General features: G+C 56.9%; 7 protein-coding genes across 7 annotated transcripts; 3 read left to right on the top strand and 4 right to left on the bottom strand.

Moving 5' to 3' along the window:
• Window positions 1-131: 131 nt before the first annotated feature.
• Window positions 132-3,918, top strand: IE81DRAFT_312660 (hypothetical protein). Its single transcript, XM_025512462.1, has 7 exons — window positions 132-1,021; window positions 1,133-1,247; window positions 1,336-1,422; window positions 1,507-1,630; window positions 1,706-2,071; window positions 2,160-3,179; window positions 3,260-3,918. Exons 1-7 carry the CDS (start codon window positions 415-417, stop codon window positions 3,842-3,844), a joined length of 2,904 nt encoding a protein of 967 aa, XP_025370235.1. The 5' UTR covers window positions 132-414; the 3' UTR covers window positions 3,845-3,918.
• A 57-nt stretch (window positions 3,919-3,975) lies between these two features.
• IE81DRAFT_366072 (hypothetical protein) lies at window positions 3,976-6,258 on the bottom strand (the record flags this gene model as incomplete). The annotated part of the gene is made up of 4 exons (XM_025516978.1): window positions 3,976-5,687; window positions 5,800-5,895; window positions 5,974-6,012; window positions 6,097-6,258. 4 exons carry the CDS (start codon window positions 6,256-6,258, stop codon window positions 4,173-4,175), a joined length of 1,812 nt encoding a protein of 603 aa, XP_025370234.1. The 3' UTR covers window positions 3,976-4,172.
• A 269-nt stretch (window positions 6,259-6,527) lies between these two features.
• On the bottom strand, window positions 6,528-9,455 carry IE81DRAFT_301118 (WD40 repeat-like protein). Its single transcript, XM_025512228.1, has 6 exons — window positions 9,116-9,455; window positions 8,786-9,038; window positions 7,941-8,699; window positions 7,589-7,865; window positions 7,016-7,515; window positions 6,528-6,937 (listed from the first exon to the last, which is right to left on the bottom strand). The coding sequence occupies exons 1-6, from the start codon at window positions 9,217-9,219 to the stop codon at window positions 6,752-6,754; spliced, it is 2,079 nt and encodes a 692-aa protein (XP_025370233.1). The 5' UTR covers window positions 9,220-9,455; the 3' UTR covers window positions 6,528-6,751.
• Window positions 9,456-9,891: 436 nt separating this feature from the next.
• On the top strand, window positions 9,892-12,896 carry IE81DRAFT_337156 (RNI-like protein). The gene is made up of 5 exons (XM_025515496.1): window positions 9,892-11,093; window positions 11,171-11,245; window positions 11,318-11,408; window positions 11,492-12,422; window positions 12,498-12,896. Exons 1-5 carry the CDS (start codon window positions 10,134-10,136, stop codon window positions 12,559-12,561), a joined length of 2,121 nt encoding a protein of 706 aa, XP_025370232.1. The 5' UTR covers window positions 9,892-10,133; the 3' UTR covers window positions 12,562-12,896.
• A 336-nt stretch (window positions 12,897-13,232) lies between these two features.
• IE81DRAFT_329750 (hypothetical protein) lies at window positions 13,233-15,710 on the bottom strand (the record flags this gene model as incomplete). The annotated part of the gene is given in 4 exon segments (XM_025515162.1): window positions 13,233-13,325; window positions 13,345-13,569; window positions 13,612-15,064; window positions 15,154-15,710. 4 exon segments carry the CDS (start codon window positions 15,708-15,710, stop codon window positions 13,233-13,235), a joined length of 2,328 nt encoding a protein of 775 aa, XP_025370231.1.
• Window positions 15,711-17,466: 1,756 nt separating this feature from the next.
• IE81DRAFT_102982 (hypothetical protein) lies at window positions 17,467-18,773 on the bottom strand. The gene has a single exon (XM_025510021.1). The coding sequence runs from the start codon at window positions 18,478-18,480 to the stop codon at window positions 17,725-17,727; it is 756 nt and encodes a 251-aa protein (XP_025370230.1). The 5' UTR covers window positions 18,481-18,773; the 3' UTR covers window positions 17,467-17,724.
• Window positions 18,774-19,165: 392 nt separating this feature from the next.
• Window positions 19,166-20,980, top strand: IE81DRAFT_102937 (hypothetical protein). Its single transcript, XM_025510020.1, has 7 exons — window positions 19,166-19,316; window positions 19,388-19,456; window positions 19,523-19,641; window positions 19,718-19,887; window positions 19,965-20,365; window positions 20,446-20,475; window positions 20,554-20,980. The coding sequence occupies exons 1-7, from the start codon at window positions 19,215-19,217 to the stop codon at window positions 20,851-20,853; spliced, it is 1,191 nt and encodes a 396-aa protein (XP_025370229.1). The 5' UTR covers window positions 19,166-19,214; the 3' UTR covers window positions 20,854-20,980.
• Window positions 20,981-21,126: the final 146 nt, after the last annotated feature.

The raw sequence follows: 21,126 nt of genomic DNA, 5'->3' as shown, positions 1-21,126 counted from the left end.
GCATCAGCGAGCGACATGCGTGCACCGCGCGCGTTGGGTGCCTCACATGACGCACGACGCGGCCAGGCCTGTCGCGTTTGGTGCAAAAGTCACGTTTCTTTGCGGCCTGATGCCTACCTTTACCCCTCGCTCGCTTATTGGAGTCAAAGAGTAGTCGCCCACCATCTTCATACCTTTGCTCATTCCTCACGCTTCCAAATTCGTATCGTACATCCTGCGCTCGATCTCACAGCTTTTTGCAAGCGCTTGGAACAGGCTTCATCCACCCCACCCCCACCATAAGTCCCTTTTTATCCCCAGCCACCTTAAGCAGGAAAGGAGCAGCGGTTCTGACCAGAGGCAAAGGACACACGGGGGGCTTGCGTCTCTCCTCTATATTCGGCTTGTTGTGGTTCGGGCAATGGACAGAAGAAGATGAGTCCTGCTTTGCCAACATCATCAGAAGAGGAACGTCGCGCTGCGGCAGGAGCTCTGGAATCGCGACCTGACGAGGTGGAGATGAGGTCGTGCGCGCCCACAGCCCAGCTCGTTGTCAAAGAAGAGTCCGACAGCGAAAAGCCAAAGAGGTCCAAGTTGCGTTTTCAAACCCCTTCTGCGCACAGCAGTCATGCCAGTGTTGACGACAAGAATGGCTTGTTGCCATCCGACGACGAGAAGGCGCCTGCGTGGGACGAGCATGAGGACTCAGCGAGCGTAGGGTCGAGCGCGAGCGAGAGCAGCTCCAGCGCATCCTCCTCGCGCTCCTTGTCCTTTGAGCCCAAGGCAGAGCCGTATCAGTCGACAGCATCTTCTTCAGCATCTCCCATCAAAAGTGCCGCATCCTCAGGACCATCCAAGGCACCTAGGCGCCAACCAAAGGAGCCCGCCAGGCCGCCTCAGCTCATACAACATTTGCCACTGGCAGAGTGGGAAGCCATGCAGACTTTTGATGAGCTGCCGCGCAACTGGTACGAGAGAGCAAAGCTGGGCAGGAGCAAAGGACAAGAGGAAGGGATGGTTTGCGAGTGTAGATATCGAAGTGGTGAGTAGCGGGTTTGCGCAGCGTTGCGTGGGAGTGGCGCACGTACTCGGGCTGCTGAGCGAATCTTTTCCCTCTCATGTCCTCACCAATTCGCTTGGCGTGGTGCATCAGGCGATGACCCTGCACTTGTTGCCTGCAGCGAGGACTCTGGTTGTATCAATCGCCTGACGCAGGTCGAATGTCTGGCTTCAGATTGCCAATGCAAAGAGCATTGTCAGAATCAGCGGTCAGTATACGAGCGCCTGCCTCGCTTGACAAAGTGTCGATTGGTGGCTGATGCGCGGCACACCGCTGTGGGCTTTGTTCACTCGCAGATTCCAACGAGCGCAATACGCCAACATTGAAATCGTCCAAACCGAAAAGAAGGGCTTTGGCTTGCGCGCAGCCAATGATTTGCCCGCGTGAGTCGTGTATAGAGAGCGATTGAATCAGCCAAAAGCGTCTGATCAGCCCCTCACTGATCGCTGTGCCTCTTCAACTTGTAGCGACGCGTTTATATACGAGTATATTGGCGAGGTCGTCGAGCACAAGACTTTCATGAAGCGGATGCAGCAGTACGCCCAAGAAGGTGTCAGGCACTTCTACTTCATGATGCTGCAGCGAGAAGAGGTAAGGACTGCTGCTCCATCCATCAAGCCCCTGCAAGATGGAGTGGTCTACTGACACTGACGTCTCCTCTGACAGTACCTCGATGCCACGAAAAAGGGCGGCAAAGCGCGGTTCATAAATCATAGCTGCTCGCCAAACTGTTATGTTGCAAAATGGCACGTTGGCAAGCACATGCGGATGGGCATCTTCGCTCAGCGAAGCATCACAGCTGGCGAAGAATTGACTTTCAATTACAACGTTGATCGATACGGCCATGACGCGCAAGAGTGCTTCTGTGGAGAGCCAAATTGCGTTGGCACGCTTGGAGGGAAGACCCAGACCGATATCGGGGGCATGGACCAGCTGTACATTGATGCTCTTGGCATAGCCGAGGAGGTGGATGCTTTGGAAGCAAAAGGTTCGCGGCGAAAGAAGAGCAGGCATTTGGATGAAGACTTCAACGTGCGTACTGCGAGCGATTTGCCTGTCTCTTCTTGTCTCTTGATGCTCACATCCTTGCTTGCCCGTCTCGTAAATCACGACTGTGCAGCCGGTCATGCGACCTATCGAGGCTCATGAAGTCGCTCGAGTGATCGCAGCAGTTCGACAAGCGCAGTCGGACAAGAGAATCTTGCAGAAGCTACTGGAGCGCATACACATGACAACAGACGTCGCAGTGCAGAAGGCGCTCGTCAGGCTGCATGGTTTCGTTCTGATGGCGGCCATCATGGAGGAGTGGCGGGACGACAGAGCAATTCTGCTTTTGGTGATGGGGAGCATGGCTCGTTGGCCGCTCATTGCGCGCAACAAGGTTGTGGACTCGGGCGTGGACAGCACGGTCCGAGATTTGACGTCCGACCAAAACAAGGACATTGCCGAGCTCGCACAAAGTCTGTTGGATGCGTGGGAAGCACTGGAGCTGAGCTATCGCATCGCCAGAAGAGAGGTCCCTCTGGACGCAGACGATTCCACGCGTGAAACCCCATCTTGGATGGAACAGCGGCGAGCGGATGAGTCCGAGGAGATTGCGGTAGCCTGGAGCAATGCACGAGCCCCCAACGCAATCTCAACGTCTCTTCATTCTTTATTCCCACGACCCCTCGGCACGCTCGCTGTTGCCGCTCCTGCGATTCATCCTCCTCCTCGAAGGCGAGCATTGCAAGGATCGCCCTTTACCCCTCGAACACCAGAACATGCATCTCCAGCGCCGGTCAAACCGCGGCAGAAAAGCCTGGAGGAGATTATCAGACAGGCCAATGCGGACGCGGCGCTGCAAACACAACTTTCCGACGATGTCGCTCGAGTCGAACGTGAGAGAGAAAAGGAAAGGCAACGAGAGCGCAAAGCACGCAAGAGATCTTCCAGAGGCGACAGGGAGCGCCATGGAGAGCACGGAAGTTCTAGCAAGCGACGGAAACACGGATCGGCATCCGCATCCTCGAGGCATCATTCCTCGTCCACTGATCCAGAAAAGAAATTGCGAAAGCTGGTCGGCGAAGTCGTTGTCAAATGCATGAGCAAATACTCTGACAGGCTGGATCGCGACGTCTTCAAGAAGCATGCTCGAGACGTAAGTCGGCGAACTGACTTTGCAAATCTCGTTCTGCGCCTGTGCATCGGCTGACCTGCGCGGCCTTTTGTGTCCCACAGCTCACAGATGTCGTTTGCGCAAAGGAGATGAAGCATACATCCTGGCCGCCTGCAGAGGGCAAGTTGGAGACGCTGACAGCAGAAAAAAAGACGAAGATGAAGACATTCGCAAACGAGTACATCGGAAAGTTGATCGCTAGGAAGGGCAAGCCAGCGCTCAATGGCGACTCATCATCGGCCCATGCAAATCGCAGCTCAAGCAGAACAGATTCGCCTCCAGAATCGCGTGGCGGCCACTCCTCGCGCCAAGGCCGTCCGTCAAATGAGCATGCGGCCTGGGTACCCGATGGCGACGGATCAAGTAGCATCGTAGATGAAGCAGACGCCGGATCCCTCGGCTCCCATGGCACAGCGTCGAATACTGGGTCCGGCACAACGTTGGGCACTCCAGCGAGCCCCAAGGCCGTGGCTCACTTTGGTTTGCCGCCCGGGCTCAGCGCCATGCTTTCAGTCTCGGGTGCAAATAGCAAAGACTCACATGCGTTGGCATCGCCACTTGCTCGCCACAGCGACTCCTTGCCTCCAGGCCCCCCACCATCCATGCCCACCTTCCCGGCGCACCCAGGCCCTCCTCCGCGATTCTAATCGCACTGTGGACAATCGCGACAATCGCTCGACCTGACATCGCGCATGTCACAGGATGAGGTTCGATCCCCCCCCCCCCCCCCCCCCCCCCCCCCCCCCCCCCCCCCCCCCCCCCCCCCTTCCCGCTCTGCGGTCCGCACTGCCTAGCACTTGAGTCGCTCTGTACACCAATGCAAAGGTATTATTAGGTCGATTACACACAGGTTCTGTCTGAATTTCGGTGAAACAGCAATTCTCGTTCTTGGTGATACGTGTTGAGCAGAAGCACTGGTGAGTACTGCAGTCCCATGGAGCCAGCAGCGCGCCACAGTCGCTTGAAACATCGCCGTCAGACCAGCTTCGCCGAGCCATCTCGCTTGCTAAGTCTCTCCAACTTGCTATTGACGTCCTGAAGCTCGCGCTGTAGGTGGTAAATTTCCCTCTCGGCAGCTGCATTCCGGTAAAGGGTAGTGCGTTTTCCGCTTTCGGTTTCACGCATCGCGAGCGATGTCGGTGAGGCCTCAGTTGCCTTCTCAAGCTGCGCGGTGCTGCCGGCTGTCGAGATGCCTGTGCCCGTCGCCCTCTCCGCCAACACCAGCTCTGTGCTCTCAGGCCTGACCTCCGAGTGCCTCACCTCGCTGATTTTGATGCCGAGGTAGAAGCAAAGCGGAACCATGATGCCGGAAAGGATCAAGAGTTTCCTGAACGATCTGTTTACCCGCTTGTTGAAATTCATTTCGGAATCGGATTTGCTTTCCTTGCGCTCCTCTTCTCGTCTAGGACGCGTGTTGTATTCCCTCTTGTTGAAAGCAGTGCCAGGCACGTTCAAAATCCGCGGAAGAGCTGGCGCAGTGCTCGTTGACAAGCTCCGCCTACTTCCCGGACCGGCCTTGCTGGCCCAATCCTGAGTTCTGAATCTTCTTGGCGCATCATTCGAGGTCCAGCCCAACCTGGATTGCAGGCCGGGCGATGTGCCCTCTTTCAAGCCCTGCCGCACCAGCTTCCAGAGCGCATGGAGCTGGCCTCGAAGGAACAGCGTGGGAGAAGAGGTCCAGAGACGCCGAGTTCCCTTGAGAGCCGCGACAAGCCAATGAGGCAGTGCGGGCTGCGCAATGAGGGCTTCCATGAGCGTAGGTGCTGCTGACGTGGGCTGTAGTGGGTGAAGGGATTGTCCTAGGTGCGGCGTAGAATGCAACTCTTGCGAGCAATCTCCACGCCCAGCGAGAAGTCCTGCCTGAGCTGCGAAGTGGACACCAGCTTGGCCGCGCTTGGCAAGCTCAGCTCGCGCAGCAATGGATCTTTTCAGAATATCCGACCCTTCGCCCGCTTCGATAGATAAGCTGTCATTCCGGGTCCAGCCTGCGCCAGGTTGAATGCCCCTTTTGCCCAAGAAGCTAAGCGCTGCATTCTCTGCTGACCTCATCAATCTCGTGCCTATCCTCTCTCTGGCCCAAAGCGTGGTCGTAAGGACTGCCAGAGCATGCGGTGCCGCGTCGAGAGAAGACTCAGCAGCCTGCGCTCGCGCTATCGAAGGATCAGATAAGGGATCAGGTGCTTCGTCTGGCTCGGCATCGTTCCTACCTGGGATGATCTGGCGAAGCTGGGCCCTCTTCTCGAGCTTCGAGCGCGTTCTGCTCAGCCGTCGGAGAGCGGTGTTGAGACGGTGGGCAAGCACCATGTCTGTGGTGGGCCTGTCGCCCAACACGAGGACGCGCCCGGTCCAGGTCGTCCTGACAGACGATGAGGGATCGTGGGTGCTAGACGCATTGAGCGCAGCAACGATGTCCCTGACACACGAGCGGGCCGGTTTCTTGCCCCGATGAGCCAACACGGGGACCTGCAGATGCCTCGACAGACTTTCGGCCTGCAAGGCAGATCGGAGGGCGGAAGATGCTCGAGTCAGAATCGATAGGCAGGTGAAGCGACGCTTGTTTGGTGGCCAGCGACAGTAACTCGTCGGCGGCATGTATGCTCACACCTACGCCTCCCGAATCGCTCGAGCTTCCCGCGCTATTTGAGACAATGATGATACGGTCGGGACCAAAGGTGAATCTACATTCCTGCCAAGCGTGCTGAGATTATATCATTCGGTTCTGCAGAGTCAACTTGGGCGCTGACGAAGCTTGGCTGAGCGAATGAGTAGTACTCACCCGCAGAGCAGGCGCCAAGCCATCCTCCTTTGGCTTAGTCTTCAGGTGAGGGGCCATCCCGAAAAGACACCAAAAGGGTCAAATAAAGCGTAGCAAAGGTTGTGTAGAAATTCCTCGACTCACCAAACAATTGTCCTTGTCGCATATCACTGCCCTCACTCCAGAATTGTACAGGACGCTCCAATCCAAAGCTCTGATGTCGGTGATGGTCGCGTGGGGCACCAGGAGGCCTGGCCTCCACAGCGCCGCTTGAAAAAGGGACGCCAGCGCTGGTGTGTTGACCATGTTCGGTCGTCGAACAAAAATGGGAGCGCAACTTGGCTTGATACTCGTGACTGCCAGTAGATGAAGTGCACTAAGTGGGCACTGCCTTGAGCCAAGAGGATTGGACGACCTCCAAGCATTTGGTCCGTCGAATATACACAACAAGAATGAAGGACAAACAGCAATATGCAATCTTGAATCACTTGGAATCAGCTTTCAAAATCAAGAATCTGCGCGTGCAGCGGGGCACACGTGATCAGCGATAATTTGTTCCAGCTGTTGGTGTTGGCAGATTTTACTCGGAGACGCGTGCGGTCAATGTTCGGAGACAACATCATATATGGACGTATTGTTAAAAAAAATCTGAAAGTCAGGTGGCATGAAAGCATCGGTATGCAGAAAATGGAAAATGAACTGTCGGGACGACCAGGATGGCAATGCTCTGGTGGGCGTCTAGCTTTCCTCCTGTGCTGCTGCCTGCGAGACCGGTCCGTGGCGCTGACCGATGCCGCGCTCACTCATCCAATGGCGCCCAGAAATGGCATCTGCCGCTCCCGTTTCCTGTGGCGAGACGACCTAGCCTGGTGGGATGCATAGCGGTCACGGCTGGCACAGCAGTGACATGGTCTCCATCGTACAGACTTCTAAGAAGCGTCCCGTCCGATGCCCATATCTCGGCCTCCCTCTTCATTGATCCCATCTGCAGGTCCAACAAGCTCATGCACTCGTCAGCAAGGACCTCGAAAGCAGCTTACGACGACATTCACCAGTCACTCACGCTGAAATGAGGCTCAGCCTCTGCATTGGTGTTCCAGCGCGCTCTAAACAGCGTCAGCCACTTGCCGGTCTGGTTGTTGTGAGGAATGATATGCGGTGATTGAAGCACGTCGCTCGGCTTCGAAGGCGCATCGGCGCGGGCTGCCCATTCGTCGTCGTCATCTTCCAGGGCGGGAGGCCTTGTCTTCTTTGCGGCTTGACCTGGAGTAATTACTTCCTCTTCGGACTCGTCGGTCTGGTCGCCTTCCTCGGATTCGCTTTTGGGCCCCTCTTTGCTCGTAAACCAGCGCATCAAGCCGGAGCTCTCACGCTTGACAGGCGCTGGACGCCCAGACGCCGAGCGCCTGGTTTGACGCAAATTTCCCAAGTCTTCAGCAACCGCCTGCTTGCCATTGGGCTTCGGAGCTGGCGCTCTGGCTACTCGAGGCTCAATTTTGACCTTCTGATTCCTCTTGGTCGCTTCGTCGCCTTTCGCCAACCAGCTGGGGTGCAAGTCCCAGACTGCGGGCGCGCCGAGCTCAACGCGTCAGCGTAAGGATCAGTGAAGCTTGAATCGCTTGCAGTGGAGACCCACCTTTAACAACATCATCGTAGCTGACACCGACAAGATTGTCTCCACGAGGAGAAAAGTCGACGCTTGTGCACGCCAGCCTGGCTTGGTGCTCTCCAATCTGAGCCGCCTTGGTGGTTTTCTCAAGAGCGTCAAAGTCGACATGCCGTACACTGTAGGGTGCAATCTCTTCTGTAGGCATCGATCGCATCGCGCGTACGTCAAACAGCCGAATATGTTGATCTAGAGATGCTACAGCGATGCAGCGCGGTCGAAGTGGATTCACAGACATGCCCCCGATCTGATGTGCATGGCGCGCAAGAAGACATGAGACAAGGGATGCAAAGTGCGGTTCGACAGGATTTGATGAGCTCACCTTCTTTTCGCAGACTTGCCATCTTTGCGATCGAGTGCGACGTGCTCGCTTGTCAATGCTGATGAGGCCACCTCGATGATCTGCTACCCAAAGATTTCGTTCTGCAGCAACCAGGCCTGGAAGCACATCGAATACGGAGAGCAGCACGTCATCTTGACCCGCCCATACTTCCGCGCTTACTCCCTTGTCCAGGTCGAGTGCTCTGATGGACGAATCATACGACGAGCTGTAGAGCGTCCTGTCAGACGTAGGATCGAGCTTGAGGCATGTCACTGGGCTCTTGCCGTGCGCCTGCAATCTCCAAGACGAGCCGGAAGGCAGCTCAGAGCCATCTTCTGCGGCGCCGTCATCATCCTCGCCTGCTGGCTCGCTTGATGGCGCGAGAGGCTCCCACACTCCAATACAACCTTCTTTGTCTCCGACGAAGACGAGGTCGCCTCGCTCCGAGTCGGCACGAGGGTGCACTACCATTGTGTAAATTCGTTTATCGACCACCTTGTCGGCGGAGCGCAACTCCATCTTGTCTATCACCTTGCGAAGTTCAGCTTTGGATGCTGTTTCGGGCTTTGCATCCTTGTTGGCTAGCGCGCGCGCATTCTTCCTCCCCGATTGTTCGGCAGCGAGAGCAGCAGCTAGCGACTGAGCCTTGCCCTTTATCTCCGCCTCGTTGCGCCCGGTGAGAAGCTCTTGTAATTTATGATCCTCATGCCGCGCGCGTTTTGCGGCTTCTTGCTCTACTCGGAGCGCCTCTGCCTCCTCCTGCGTCAAGCATGTGTTCCAAGAGAGCGTCCGTCTGAGCGAATGCGGAACAGGGCGGGCATTGCGCGCACGCAGCCTCGGCTCACCTCGTATTTGCGCTTCAAAGCATCGCTGTCCGCCTCGATGCCTTTTAATCTGCTGCTGATCCTGCGTGGCCGGTCAACGGCTGGAGGCGGAGTTGTCTTACGTCGCTGCCTTGGCTTTGGCTTTGGCTGCGGCTTGTTTGTGCCTCCCAAATGCTGCGTCTTGCGAGATGCTCTGCCGGACAAGCCGCCTGTGACTCCCAGCTCGCGTAACAGGGCTTCATTTTTTGCGATGTTGGCAAGCCGCTGCTTCTCGCTACGGGTGTCGAGTGAATGAGTGGTGCGACTTTGTATGCGTGCCCAAGGATAATCTCGAGGGTAGTCCTCACTCACTAGTCCTCGCCATCACTATCACCATCCACCTGCTGCAGTTCGCTCTCCGCCGAATCTTCTTCGGGCGTGGGGCTGTGCTCTGGCTGTACCTTCTTACGAGCCATGTTGCTGTCAAGATGCGAGGCTATCTATCTGCGAGAGGCTTGAGCACAATGCGGTCGGCGGGGGTTGCTGGGGACCGGGGCAGAGTCTGAGCGGTTATCAGAGCAGGTGGATCAATCTCGACACGTACACCATCCGTCCATCCTTCCCTCACCCTACAAGCTTTGCGCGAGGACCCAGACAAATTGAGGGGAAATTTGTGGAGGGCTGACCTGCGCGCGCTTTGACTCGAGACTCGAGACTCGAGACTGTATAGCTGCTTTTGTGCTCGTCTCGTGACCTGAGTGGCGTCGTTCAACTCGTCGTGGCTCTGTGTGCCTGTAATCAGAATCACGATCAATCAAATCAAAATGTGCTGCACGCGCATAGACAATCACGAATCTGAATGCTCGCTGCTGATGCAATCACATCTCTGCCGACTCATCGCGGCTGCTGATGGATGCACGCTATACGCCACCGTCACGAAGCCCATCATCACAGCGCGTCGTGGCCTGCGCTGCTGTCGACGCGCGCGCGACGCGTCGTGTAAATTGAGACTCGCAGTTCTTCTCGGCCGGTCTTTTGTCACTTCCACTGGGCTGCTATACTGCACGCTGTTGCGTCGCGGCTGCATGCTCAAAATTCAAAAGTCCTGCTTGCTGCGTTGAGTGCCTGCCGTTCGACGACGCCCAGGCCAATGCGGCATTCAAACTGGTGAGTCTCCACCCCTCACCGCTCACGCTCGCCGAGGGACACGATAGAGTCGCAGAACCGCCGTCATAACACTGTGACTGGCCCATCATCCGCCTCTTCATCTTCATTGGATTGCGCACAAAAATCCTTTCCATCCAAACACAGTCGATGCTTGCGGGCACAATCGTACGACCTGTCCAACCACCGCCGGCCGCGTTTGTGACCTGCATTTGCCACAGCTACCATGTCCAACGTGCGCGGACCCACGTCTGCATTGACCGAATTCTTGAAAGAGAAGAACATTTCCATCAGAAACACTGATCGCTTCAGGCGCAGGGACAGCAACCAGAATGCAGATGTAGCTCAGAGTGGCGAAGGTGGCGCCTCCTCCCATGCCGCACCTTCGCCACCTCAGGCTGGTCCCAGCACGTCTTCTGCCGCCCGACGTGCGCCTGCCGCCGGGCGAGCCAGTACTCGCGGAGGTCGCCCGGGTATCACGAAGAGCGCCTCTTCGAGATCATCCCTGCGCTTCGACGAAGATGAGGATGAAGATGATGATGATCGCGATGTCGCAGCTCAAGCAGCTCCGTCTCGAAACGGACCCAAGCGTGCCGCGGCACAGAGGGCCACTGCAGCCTCGAAGCGACGTCGCATGAGCAAGAGCAGCTCCATGAATTTTGACGAGGACGAGGATGACTCGGCAGAGGACCAAAGCTCTCTCACCGAGCAGGAAGAGGATTATGTGCATCCTGTGCACGGCAAGGGCAAAGGTGCTAGAACCGCACGCGCCACTCGCAAAAGCAACAACCATCTGGATGGCCCCACTGTGGGCGCATCCGGAGATCAGGGAACTGCAGAAGGACTAGCTCCACTCGCTGCCGGTGTGAAGCGATCTGCCATCGGATCTCAGCAAGAATGTCCCAGCTGCTTCGACGAGTTCAGCGTGACTTCAAACACTTTTCACAGTGTGAGCGGTCCACTCTGCCGCAAATGTGGAGCAATCACTAGAGCAAAGAGCACGGTCAAAGCGCGTAGATCTCAAAAGGAGACCAACCAAGCGAAGCTGGCAGAGGATGAGGACGAGGCTGCCTACGCTCAGCCAAAGGGCCGCTCGCAGAAGGCTGCTGCCAATGCTGCCCGCAAAAAGGCTCGCGCCACCATGACCGAGTACAAGCTGCCGACGCTGCAGAGTCTCTGCATCGACGTGAGTCATGCTCGACTGTCTCAAATTGATTCTCTTTCTGTCACACTTTCCGCTGACGGATTCGTCGGGTCATACAGATCATTAGCCAAAATATTGATCTTGTGGAGGAGCTGACCGGCGTCGGCAAACAAAATATGGACGCACTCTCCAAGGTGAGCCCAATCTTCTCGTGCGAACTCTCGGCAAGTCGCTCATTGAGTGTCTGGGTCCTGCGCTTCGTACAGAGCATCAGCCGCAATCGCCGACTCAACAACAGCACCCTGCAGCTTTTCCTCGAGCGCGGTGCAACCAAGCTTGCATTCTATGACTGCTCTGGTAAGTACAGCTGTCATCAACCTGCAGCAAGTTTCGCTGGACATTGCTGAAACCACGCGCGTGCCGGTGTGCTTGTATTAAAGGTCTTGACAGCGATGCTCTCGCAAGCATCGGAGTATTTGCGCCCGATGTCGAGGACCTCAATCTCCAGCTGTGCGGACGGCTCAACAACGAGGCCATGTCACAACTCTCCATCAAGCTCACCAAATTACGGCGCCTTGAGCTTTACGGTCCCTACTCTGTCTACATCAAGGCATGGCACGACTTCTTTGACGCGCGTGGCGCGGCTTTGGAAAGCTTCAAGATTCGCGAATCTCCACGTTTTGATCTGAGCTGCTGTCAAAAGCTTGTTGCTCTTTGTCCAAAGCTGAAGGAAGTAGGCTTGGCGCAGGTTGGCCCCTTGAACGGCGAGTGTCTTGGAGTTCTTCGCGCCCTGACAGGCCTTACCTACCTGGACGTCAGCGACCCAGGCACCAGCAGACCAGGCGTTCCGCCCGAAAGCCTAAAGGACGAGGATGTCGTGAGCTTGCTTCAGAACGTTGGATCTTCCTTGGTCACTCTCAACGTGGGAGGCAATGCTGAACTGAGCTCCAAGACGCTTTTGGAGGGCATTCTTGCTAACTGCAACGGCTTGAGCGACCTCAGCCTTTCACATTTTGAGAACGATGGTCTTTCTGTCGACGACTGGGTCGCTTTCTTCACAGGCCGCGCCGAGCGCGGCCACGCTCCTTTGACGCATCTGAACCTCGAGCGTTGTCTCAAACTAAACGACGAGGCATTCGAAGCTTTGTTGAAGCACTCTGGCTCCTCGCTCGTCGAGCTCAACATCAACTCGTGCGATGCTCTCACTTCCGACGCACTCAGGCTGATCGCCAAGCACTGTCACAAGCTCGTCAAGCTGGATGTTGGATTCGTGCGCGCTTTCGACGATAGCGTCATCATGGATCTCTGCAGTCCGCAAGAAGGCTGCAGCAGCTTGCGTCACATTTCGGCCTTTGCATGCAATGCGATCTCGTAAGTGCTAGACTGTCCGGGAGTCGCCAGCTTGGCATGTCTTGACTGATCCGAGAGTGTCGCTTCCCTCGCCAGCGACTGGATACAACCCAAAGGCATCAAATTCGTCGGCAAGCAGCGTTCTGTGCGAACGACCTAGACCCGTGAACCACTTTTTCCCATCGGCGCCGTCCTTCTCCTGCGTGGACGTTAGCATCACGCAAATCACAACACCGGCTTTCCGCAAAATGGTTCTTGACCCCTAAAGCGCGGACTCCGCCATCTTCTTTCCTGTAGCGCCGCGCGCAATCCTACATTTCACACTATGCGATGACGAGGAAAAGGATCCCAGCCACCACACTGATGAATCGAATTGACCCCTTCAGCAAGCATATCACGAACGTAGCTCGACGACGTAACTAGTCGCAAAGCAATCAAACGAATGCGAACAGAGATGAATTTCGGTGCGGCAACCTTGTTGCCGCCGCAACAGCCTCGGAATTAGATTTTAAGCGTCTCTTCTGTTGTTTTGTTTTACGTTGGATGTGACCCTGGCAAAAGGCGGTCAGCTTTGATCTTGTCTTGTAGTAGTGTAGTAGGCTAGTATACATCGAGGCGAGGCATCTGCGATCGGTTTCCAGTACTTTGATTGGTGATTTCGCTTTGAGCGGTGCTTTGGCAGGATTCGCAAGTAGAGAGGTGAATGAAAAAGGACAAGACAACCAAAAAATGAGAAGAGTGTGGATGTGCAGCTAGCTCATGATGAGCGCTGCGAGAAGCGCGATCTGGAAGCTGCCCTTCTCGTCGCGCCGCGAGCTCCTGGTCCCTCTTCTATTTGTCGAGCTTCAAGGGCGCGGTTGGCGAGTTGGCGAAGCTTGGCCGGCGCAGAATCGGCTTGAGGATCATCGCGCTGCTCTTCGTTACCTGCGAGAGCTTCAAGTACTTCGTTGTCGCTGTGACACTCGACGTATTGCTCCGAGCGCTCTCTGGACCGATGGTCTCTGTCCCAAGCACGATCGAGCTCAGATAGGCCCATAGCCTCCGGCGGACCAAACACGTCATCCTCGTCCTCATCCATACGTGCAGACAAGCTGGAATGCGGGCTGATGGAGCGCGACTCGTTCAGCCACGATGCCTCGTCGCTATTGCGCAGCAGAGAGCGTGAACGCTGCACAGGTGGATCACTCGGATTGTCCCGGCGGCCACGTACTAGGGCTGCAGCTGCTTTGAGCAGCGCTTGACGAGGGGACGCGCGTCCATTCTCGTCTTCCACTTGGAGACGGTCCTTTGTTGGGGGTAGCACGAGTGGCGCTGGGCTCGTCGGGATGCCCACAGGTAGAACGAAGGGGCTGGCAGTCGCGCTGCTAGATCCCGCTTGTGGGGGCGCGCTTAGTCCAAGCAAGGCTTGCTCTGGTGAGAGCATGGGGTCGCTGCTTTGGGCATCGGAAGACTCGAGACCGAAGTGCGTTGCCTTCTGTGCTCTGCGTTCCAACAGAGGCGTCGATCCTCGAGATGAACCCAGATTCAGCCGAGGGCTGCTATGCATCGAGACATCTGCCTCCTCGAAAGGGAGCGAGAGCGTCAGAGTACCAGCGTGCGCATGCGCGCGACGAGAGGAAGGAGGCAGAGCGTGTACAAACACCGAGTCATCTGCTGACATCGACGAAGAGTCTACAGGCTCGGCTTTTTCTGAGTCCTGACGACGATTTGTGGGATCGGATTGATCGCCTCCGATCGAAGGTTCAGTCTCCAATTCGATGGGCTCCGCACTGTCCGTCATCGGTAGCTCAACACAGCTTTGAGGGCTGCGTGGTGTCGTAGCAGGCGTGTCTTCCTCGCCCGAGCTGCCGGTGCCTTTGCTCAAGTTCCACTTTGGACTGAATGTGCTGGTAAAACCTTCGAGCGAATCTTGATCACCTCCGCTGAGCATGATCTTGTGAAAGTCATTTTCTTCCTCGTCCTCGCCGTCCGTTTCCTCACTAGAGATGTTCAAGCGTCGCGCTGTCTCCTCCGCGAATGCCAGACGTTTGAGCGGCAGGCTGGCAGTGCGCCTCGCAGTGTTATGTGTTGCCCCATTTCCCGTGGCCACATCCACAGCAGCGGCACCAGTGGTGGCGGCACGAGCGTGGATCGATGGACGGGATGGCCACGCTGAACTTTGAGCGTTGTGCGCCAGCAAAGAAGGAGGGCTAAACGCAGCCGAATTAACTCGCAAGTGTTTGGCATGGTGCCAAGGTTTCGGGCGAATTCGCACCTGGTCACCACCAGCTGTGTCAGAGTCTTCGGCTTCCTCATCTGGCTCGGCGAGCAGAGCAGCGCGAGTCGCTATCCCGCCACCATCCGAGTCGTAATCCATCGACGTGCTGTCCAGCACAGATGCAGCTGCGCTGGTTCGCAGTATGCTCGACGAAGACGCCGACTTTTGCAGTTTTCGCTTCTCGGGCGATACACTGCGCAGTGTATCTGGCAAGCTGGCCTCGGGTGAAGCGGAAGCCTTGAGCTCGGAGCTACCGCGATTGTTGCTAAGGCGCACCTTGATGCGCGGCACTACGGGCCGAGAGATGCTTGTCGGAGTCGGAGCCTGCGCGGGGGCGATACTGGGCTGCTGTGTCTGGAGGGGTGGCGAAGTGATGGTGGAAGGTGGTCGAGACATGCTGCTCGGTCTGTTAAGTCGGGGAACGATGACTGCGTCAGTCGCCTATCACGAGGAGTGCCACGTTAGGCTTGCATGCCGCACAATAATGCCACTCACTTTCTCTTCCGTTTGCCTGGACCCAAGTCTTCAGCGGGAGAATGTATCGAGCCTGTGGCGTCACTGCTCTCGATCCTGACCATTTTCTCAGAGCTTCCTTCAGCGTTGGCCGGAGCCTGTGGGGTACCGAGGCGCGTGGACTTCTTGCTCGGCGTACTTTGTGGTACAGAGCCAGTAGCTGGAGTCGCAGAAGCCTTTTCAGACGCTTTCTTCGAGCTACCAGAGACGCGCAGCGCGCTTGGTTCAGGGGAAAGCAAGCGACTGGGAATCTTGCGTGTCCTCGTAGTAGTGCGGCGCGGTGGAAGTGACGCTTGCTGTGCATTCATGGGCGCCACTGCTCCTCCCTGATTGACAGTGCTGACTGCCATCGATTCGGGACTCTCGGTAGCCTTGAGGTCGCTATCCTGAGCCGAGGGTGTAGTGGACAAGGACGATTGTGGGCCTGAGGGTCGAACATTGTCGGAACTGGTGATGCTGCTTGGGTGAGCGCCACCACTGGTGTTGGCGATCCGACGAGCGTGAGCAGCAGCGCGAGTGAAGGCGTGCTCGGCGGTCATATTGCCTGCGATTGGCAGCACATCGAAGGCGACGTCGCAGCTGCTTCTTGGCCCTTCAGCGTCGGAGAGCTGTGCAGTGCTCTATGATATGCAGAACACCGAGCTCGGCGCAGATCGAAGAGTGTCGACTGAAGAATAAACAGAGATCGGCCGGCTGTGGCGCGAGGCGATGCCTCTGGACGCGCACCAGTAGGCACCGTGAGCCCACAGTGCGTGATTATGTGTTGTCGTGCAAGACAGCCGCAGATGGCGCAGCCACTTCTGTGCCACCCGAGAATCCGGGCAAGGAAGAGAGGTCGAGAGAAGGGCGTGGAGCTTACTGATCCGATGTAGACGACGTACGCGCAAGGCGAGCTCAAAGTGAGGGGTGAAGGGGCAGAGCGTGGGGATGCTCAGGATCTGAACAGTGCTACGTGTCCTTGTTCGTCTCTGTCGCACTCTGTTGTGAGTGCGAGGGCCGTCGATGTTCACTGCGCGATCGCCAGCAATCGCTCGCGCCTTATGGAGCGGTGAAGTGCAACCAAGAGATGTCCGCGCGCGCGGCCGTGGCACGAAGGAAGGGGTCGAGCGACACACCTCGCAGATACGTGCACATGCAGCAGAAGCATGAGGAGCAGGAGCAGCACAGAAGCTCAGCACGCAGCACGCAGCAGAGAATCACAAATCGTGAATGCAGCCACGTCTGTTCTTGTTCGTCGCGTTGCGGCGCGATGCTCATGCATGGGCCCCAGCTGGCCGCCGCCTTTGGTGCACACTCTTGTATGCTGACCGACCTAGACTGATGCAGGGCCAATTCACACAAGACTCAGACTGATGCAGTCTGAGTCAAGAGTCGCCAGCAGTAATTTAACAATACGACGTCTGTCTTTGATTATCTCAGTAGAGGTGCATTCAGATTGCATGGCTCCGCTTACTGTATGCGTATATATATGCATGCGGGCCGCGAGGCAGGCAGCTCTATAGCTGGGCCGGCCACGAACGGCAGAAGACGTGGACACATTATTTATTGATTTCATCAGCACAGCTCGGCCTGCTCGTGACTCGACTAGCTGCTCTCCCTCACTAGCACTTGCGCTTCCGCCGTCGCGAGGGTTCATCCGACTATGCCATACTCAGACTGTTACTCTATGCAAATGGAGAAAATCGCATGAAACGCAAGAACCGGTCTGTGGAAGCAGCAAGCAATGCTGGATGCGTATATAGCGGCCGGCAATGCTAGATGTGCCAAGCCGTGCAGTCATTCTTGCTTGAGTGAGGCCGCAAATGAGAACGAAGCAGGCGCCACTCAAGGCGCAGCCGCTGCTGAGGACATCACAGGGCAAGCTTATATATCCAAGCGTGGCTCGACAGGTAAAAGAGCCATGCGCAACTCTCGTACGCGTGCTGCATGTCCATGCATCAGTCGCCTTCCTCGCCGCGGCAGATCGTGGGTGCTGGTCTCGCGCGCGGCAACGTTGCGGCCTCCTTGCGCGGTACAAGCATGCGCGCCACGATTGCATCCAGCAGCATCAGCGCATGCAGCAGCTTATATTTAGGGGAGGCAGAGCAGCCGTCCGCATGCGAGCGAAATGCTGAGTAGAAATCCCACGTGGCTGATCTCTCGCGCCTCTTGTCCCTCTGCAGCAGCTCCGAATCACGCCTCGCCTCCTAAACTCGTGCGCGTTGGCAGCGCCACGAGATCCTCTACTCCTAACCACGATTCCACTTCCACCTCAAGTCGCTTTGAATCCGCAGCAAACGTTCGATCACCAAATCGAAGATCATCTTGTTCGGCCCTTGCGCAGTAGCAGTCACTTGATCTCAATTGCAGTGCGCGCTGTGTGAGACTCACGTGGCGCCTGCCGGTTTATGCTCGATCATACGCACGACCCCTGAAAGCAAGAAGCAACGTTGAATTCTGACAAAGCCCGGCTCGGCTTCGCTTGGTGAAATAGCATTGGCTAGCGTTGACACGCATCGCACACAAAGGAGACCTGCTACATCGACAGAAAGAAGGTGGCGCACATATCCGTTGTCACCAGCAGCAACACCTAAGTCGCCTCTCCCCCTGACGCGCCGATCTGGGTGTTTCATTGGTCAGCTCCAGAGAGTGTGCCTGTGTTGCAGCGCATTTCGGGCCACGAGTGCACAGGTTGACCATTGAGCATACACGCTTCTCAGGCAACCAGCCTCGTCGCGATTGATTGACCAAAGTGTCGGATCTCGGTGAAGTCTCGATCGTTCTGAAGGAAAGCCCACGTGACGAATATCTTGATTGACGATCTCTTGAGGAGCACGAAAAAGATGCGCAGGCACCATCCATACGCTGGTTATGATGCATCATCGCAACGCGGCGGTGCTGCGTCTGGCGGCTACGGCAGAGGTGTCGGTGGAAGAAGCGGCAGCGTGACTGGACCGCCTCCAGGTGCTCGGCTTGACAGTGGAGGCCCAGGGCCGAACCGCGATTATCCCGCTTGGCAACCACCTCCCCACACCAACAACCAATCCTCGCATGTAGCTGGGCATGGTGGCTATCGGCCTCCTCCGCAGCCGTATCAGCAGACGGGCTATGGCGCTTCAGGCGGCCTTTCGCCCAACTCAGGACCTCCAGGTCAGCCGCCTCCGCCAAGTCGTGGCATGCCTGGCGCGCCCCCACCTCTGATGGGTGGTCTGCCTCCTTCAATGCCACCGGGCTATGGCAACGGGGTCCAAGGTGTGGCGCCGCATGCACCACCGCCTCTAAGCGCTTCTTCTGCGACGTCGTATGGCGGCTCTTCCGGATCTGGATCATATCAAGGTGCGCTTCGTTTTGTCATGATTCTGCGCGCGTAGCTGGGTTGAGCTGTCATGGATGTGATGAAGAGGAGGATGGAGCATGCGCAAGATGCGGCTGCTGCTTGACGCGTTCGCGACCCCCTGTCCTTTTCGGCTCGAAAAGGGTCAGCCGTCGCTGGTCGATTGGATTTCCGTGGCGAGCCACGGCACACAGAGTCCTCGGGCCCGAGTGTCGACCATTCACGGTGGCACTCTACTCTGCCCGGTAGAGGCGCATATGCGCGATTGATGTGCAGCTGAGAGCGAAAGATCCGCTGACTGGCGACGATCACTTCGCGTCCCAATGTGCTTCTTGAACACAGCTTCGTCCGCACGTCCTCCACCTCTCGGTCATCCGTCGGCTGTGTCGTATGGCAGCGACGCGAGCTCCGGATGGAACCAAAGACCACCTTCAGCTCCGATCGCTGCCGATACTCCCGGCGGAAGGATGTATTCCGCTGCGCAATTCATTCCAAACGCTTCTGCGGCACAGCAAGCTCGGGGCCAAGATCCGGAGCGACCCGGTCGTAATCTGTTCATTCGTAGCATCGATTACGACACGGATCCAGATTATCTACGGACGCGTTTCGCAGAGTATGGAGAACTTAAAGCTTGCTACGCACCCTCACATAAACGCGGCATCTTGTTCGTCACGTATGTGAGTAGTCGTTTCGATTTTCACAGATTGAGCGTTGCGAAGACTGAACAGCAATGTGTCTGGTCGCGACCCGACGTGCCTTCCCACAGTACGATAGTCGCCAAGCCACTGCTGCCATGAACGGCTTGCAAGGTCTGCAGCTGAACGGGAGACCAGTGAGTGCCGCGGTGGCGGCCAAGCAGAAAGATGCAGGGACTCATACGTACTGACATGCGTTTCGCCTCAGATCTCTATTCACTACTGCCTACCCAAGGAGGCTGAGCGAGTGGCCGCTTGCGACCGAGACAAGAACCAAGTAAGTTACAAGGTCGGCCAGCGATAAATGTTCTTGCCTCTCAATCATTTCAACTGGACCTCGCAGGGAACTTTGCTGCTGCTCCTTCAGAATCCTCAACAGTCGATTCAAGATGCCGCTGTTGCAGCCACTTTTGGAGAGTTCGGTGACATCAAACGTCTCCTCCGCATCCACAAGCTTCCAGAGTGAGTCTCAGTCGGAGTTGCTTCGCGATTGATCGGCTCGAATGCTCGTCGTTGACAGCCCTTTCGTGTTCTGCAGTGGGCGTCCGCCAGATGCATTCCTGCAGGCCAATGCGAGATACTTGGAATTTTTCGACAGCCGTGCCGCACAACTTGCCTATGATCGCATGCAAAATCAACTCTGGCAAGGCGGGCAATGGGACTTGTCATTCGTATGGGACTGGCATCTGCCGCAAGACGATGCACCGAGTGAGTAGCAACGTTCCCGCAGCTTGGCACGAGGTAAACGATGACGCGGACTGAAGCCGCCTCGCCCGATCTTGCAGGCCTTCCGCCGCCTAGTCAAGGACCTCTGGCGCCAGCCGGCTACAATAACCAGTACGGACAGAGCGCACCCTCTCAAGCCAACCGATCTGCAGGAAGCGGGGTGTCCCCAGGCGGTCCTCAAAGTCACGGACCTCCCGCAAGTGGTGGCCTCTCAGCAAATCAGGTCGAGACGCCAATGAGAAGGTGGGGCGCAGGCGGCAACGCCGGCTCGTCGAATGACGCTGGACCGGCGCAGGCCCCACATCCAGGTCCCGGTAGCTATGCTGCTCCAAGCGCCTCGGGAGGTCAAGGAGGCTGGGCGGCTAGACCTCCAGCACCTAACAACCAGTCCTACGCGGCGACTGGAAACGCCTCACCTTATGGCACAGCTCCGCCCAGCGGACAGAGCAATGATCCAGGCGTGAGCAATGCACACATTCGCGCGCGTTTGGGGGCGCCTTTAATTGACATTGGGCCTCTTTCTCTTCCAACATCACGCAGCGCTTGGACCAAGCTCAAAAAGTTCAACAGGTGAGTCATGCTGAGCTATGTGGCGTGAGAGAAACACGCCCGATTGACACTCCCCGCACTTGTCTCGCCGCGCTACAGCTACTTGCGTCGCTCAAAGGTGCAGGAAATTCGACTCCACCGCAGCATAGCCACTCCCCGCAGCCCGGTGCAGGTCAAGCTCAACAAGCGCCCAGCGCCACCGCTGCCAAGCCAGCAGCTTCCCCCGCACCCACGCCTGGCCTCCCAGCTGGCCTGGCTGCTCTTCTCAAGCAGGCCGGTGGAGGCTTGCAGCAAAACCCGCCCGCTCAGCCTGCTCAGCCTGCCCAAGGGCAAACAAACAGCGCACAATCGATGCAACAACTGCTCGCCATGTTGAAGCCGGCAGGCGGCCAAAGATGATGTTTGCAGCGGCAAGAGGCACAATAGACCTTTTTGACGCCCGCATCGCAGGTTCTCCAATTTCTGGACGCACTTGACACAGCGCACTGCCACTTTGTGCGCCGCCCATCTTCACGTAGGCATCGACATTTCAATACTATACTTTCGAGGACTCCCAACTGCGCAAGCGCGCAGCTGCGAGTTTTGCGGCTTGTATTGTCTGTCCGGCGCGAATCGCAATCCTTGCGCGCTTTCGTCCAATTCCTCCTTGAGCCATGCGATCCCTTCCCTCAC

Source organism: Ceraceosorus guamensis (genome assembly GCF_003144195.1).
Source record: "Ceraceosorus guamensis strain MCA 4658 unplaced genomic scaffold IE81scaffold_23, whole genome shotgun sequence".
Taxonomy (NCBI): domain Eukaryota; kingdom Fungi; phylum Basidiomycota; class Exobasidiomycetes; order Ceraceosorales; family Ceraceosoraceae; genus Ceraceosorus; species Ceraceosorus guamensis.
The sequence above is the reverse complement of the archived record's forward strand: the minus strand, read 5'-3'. Positions and strand labels throughout refer to the sequence as shown.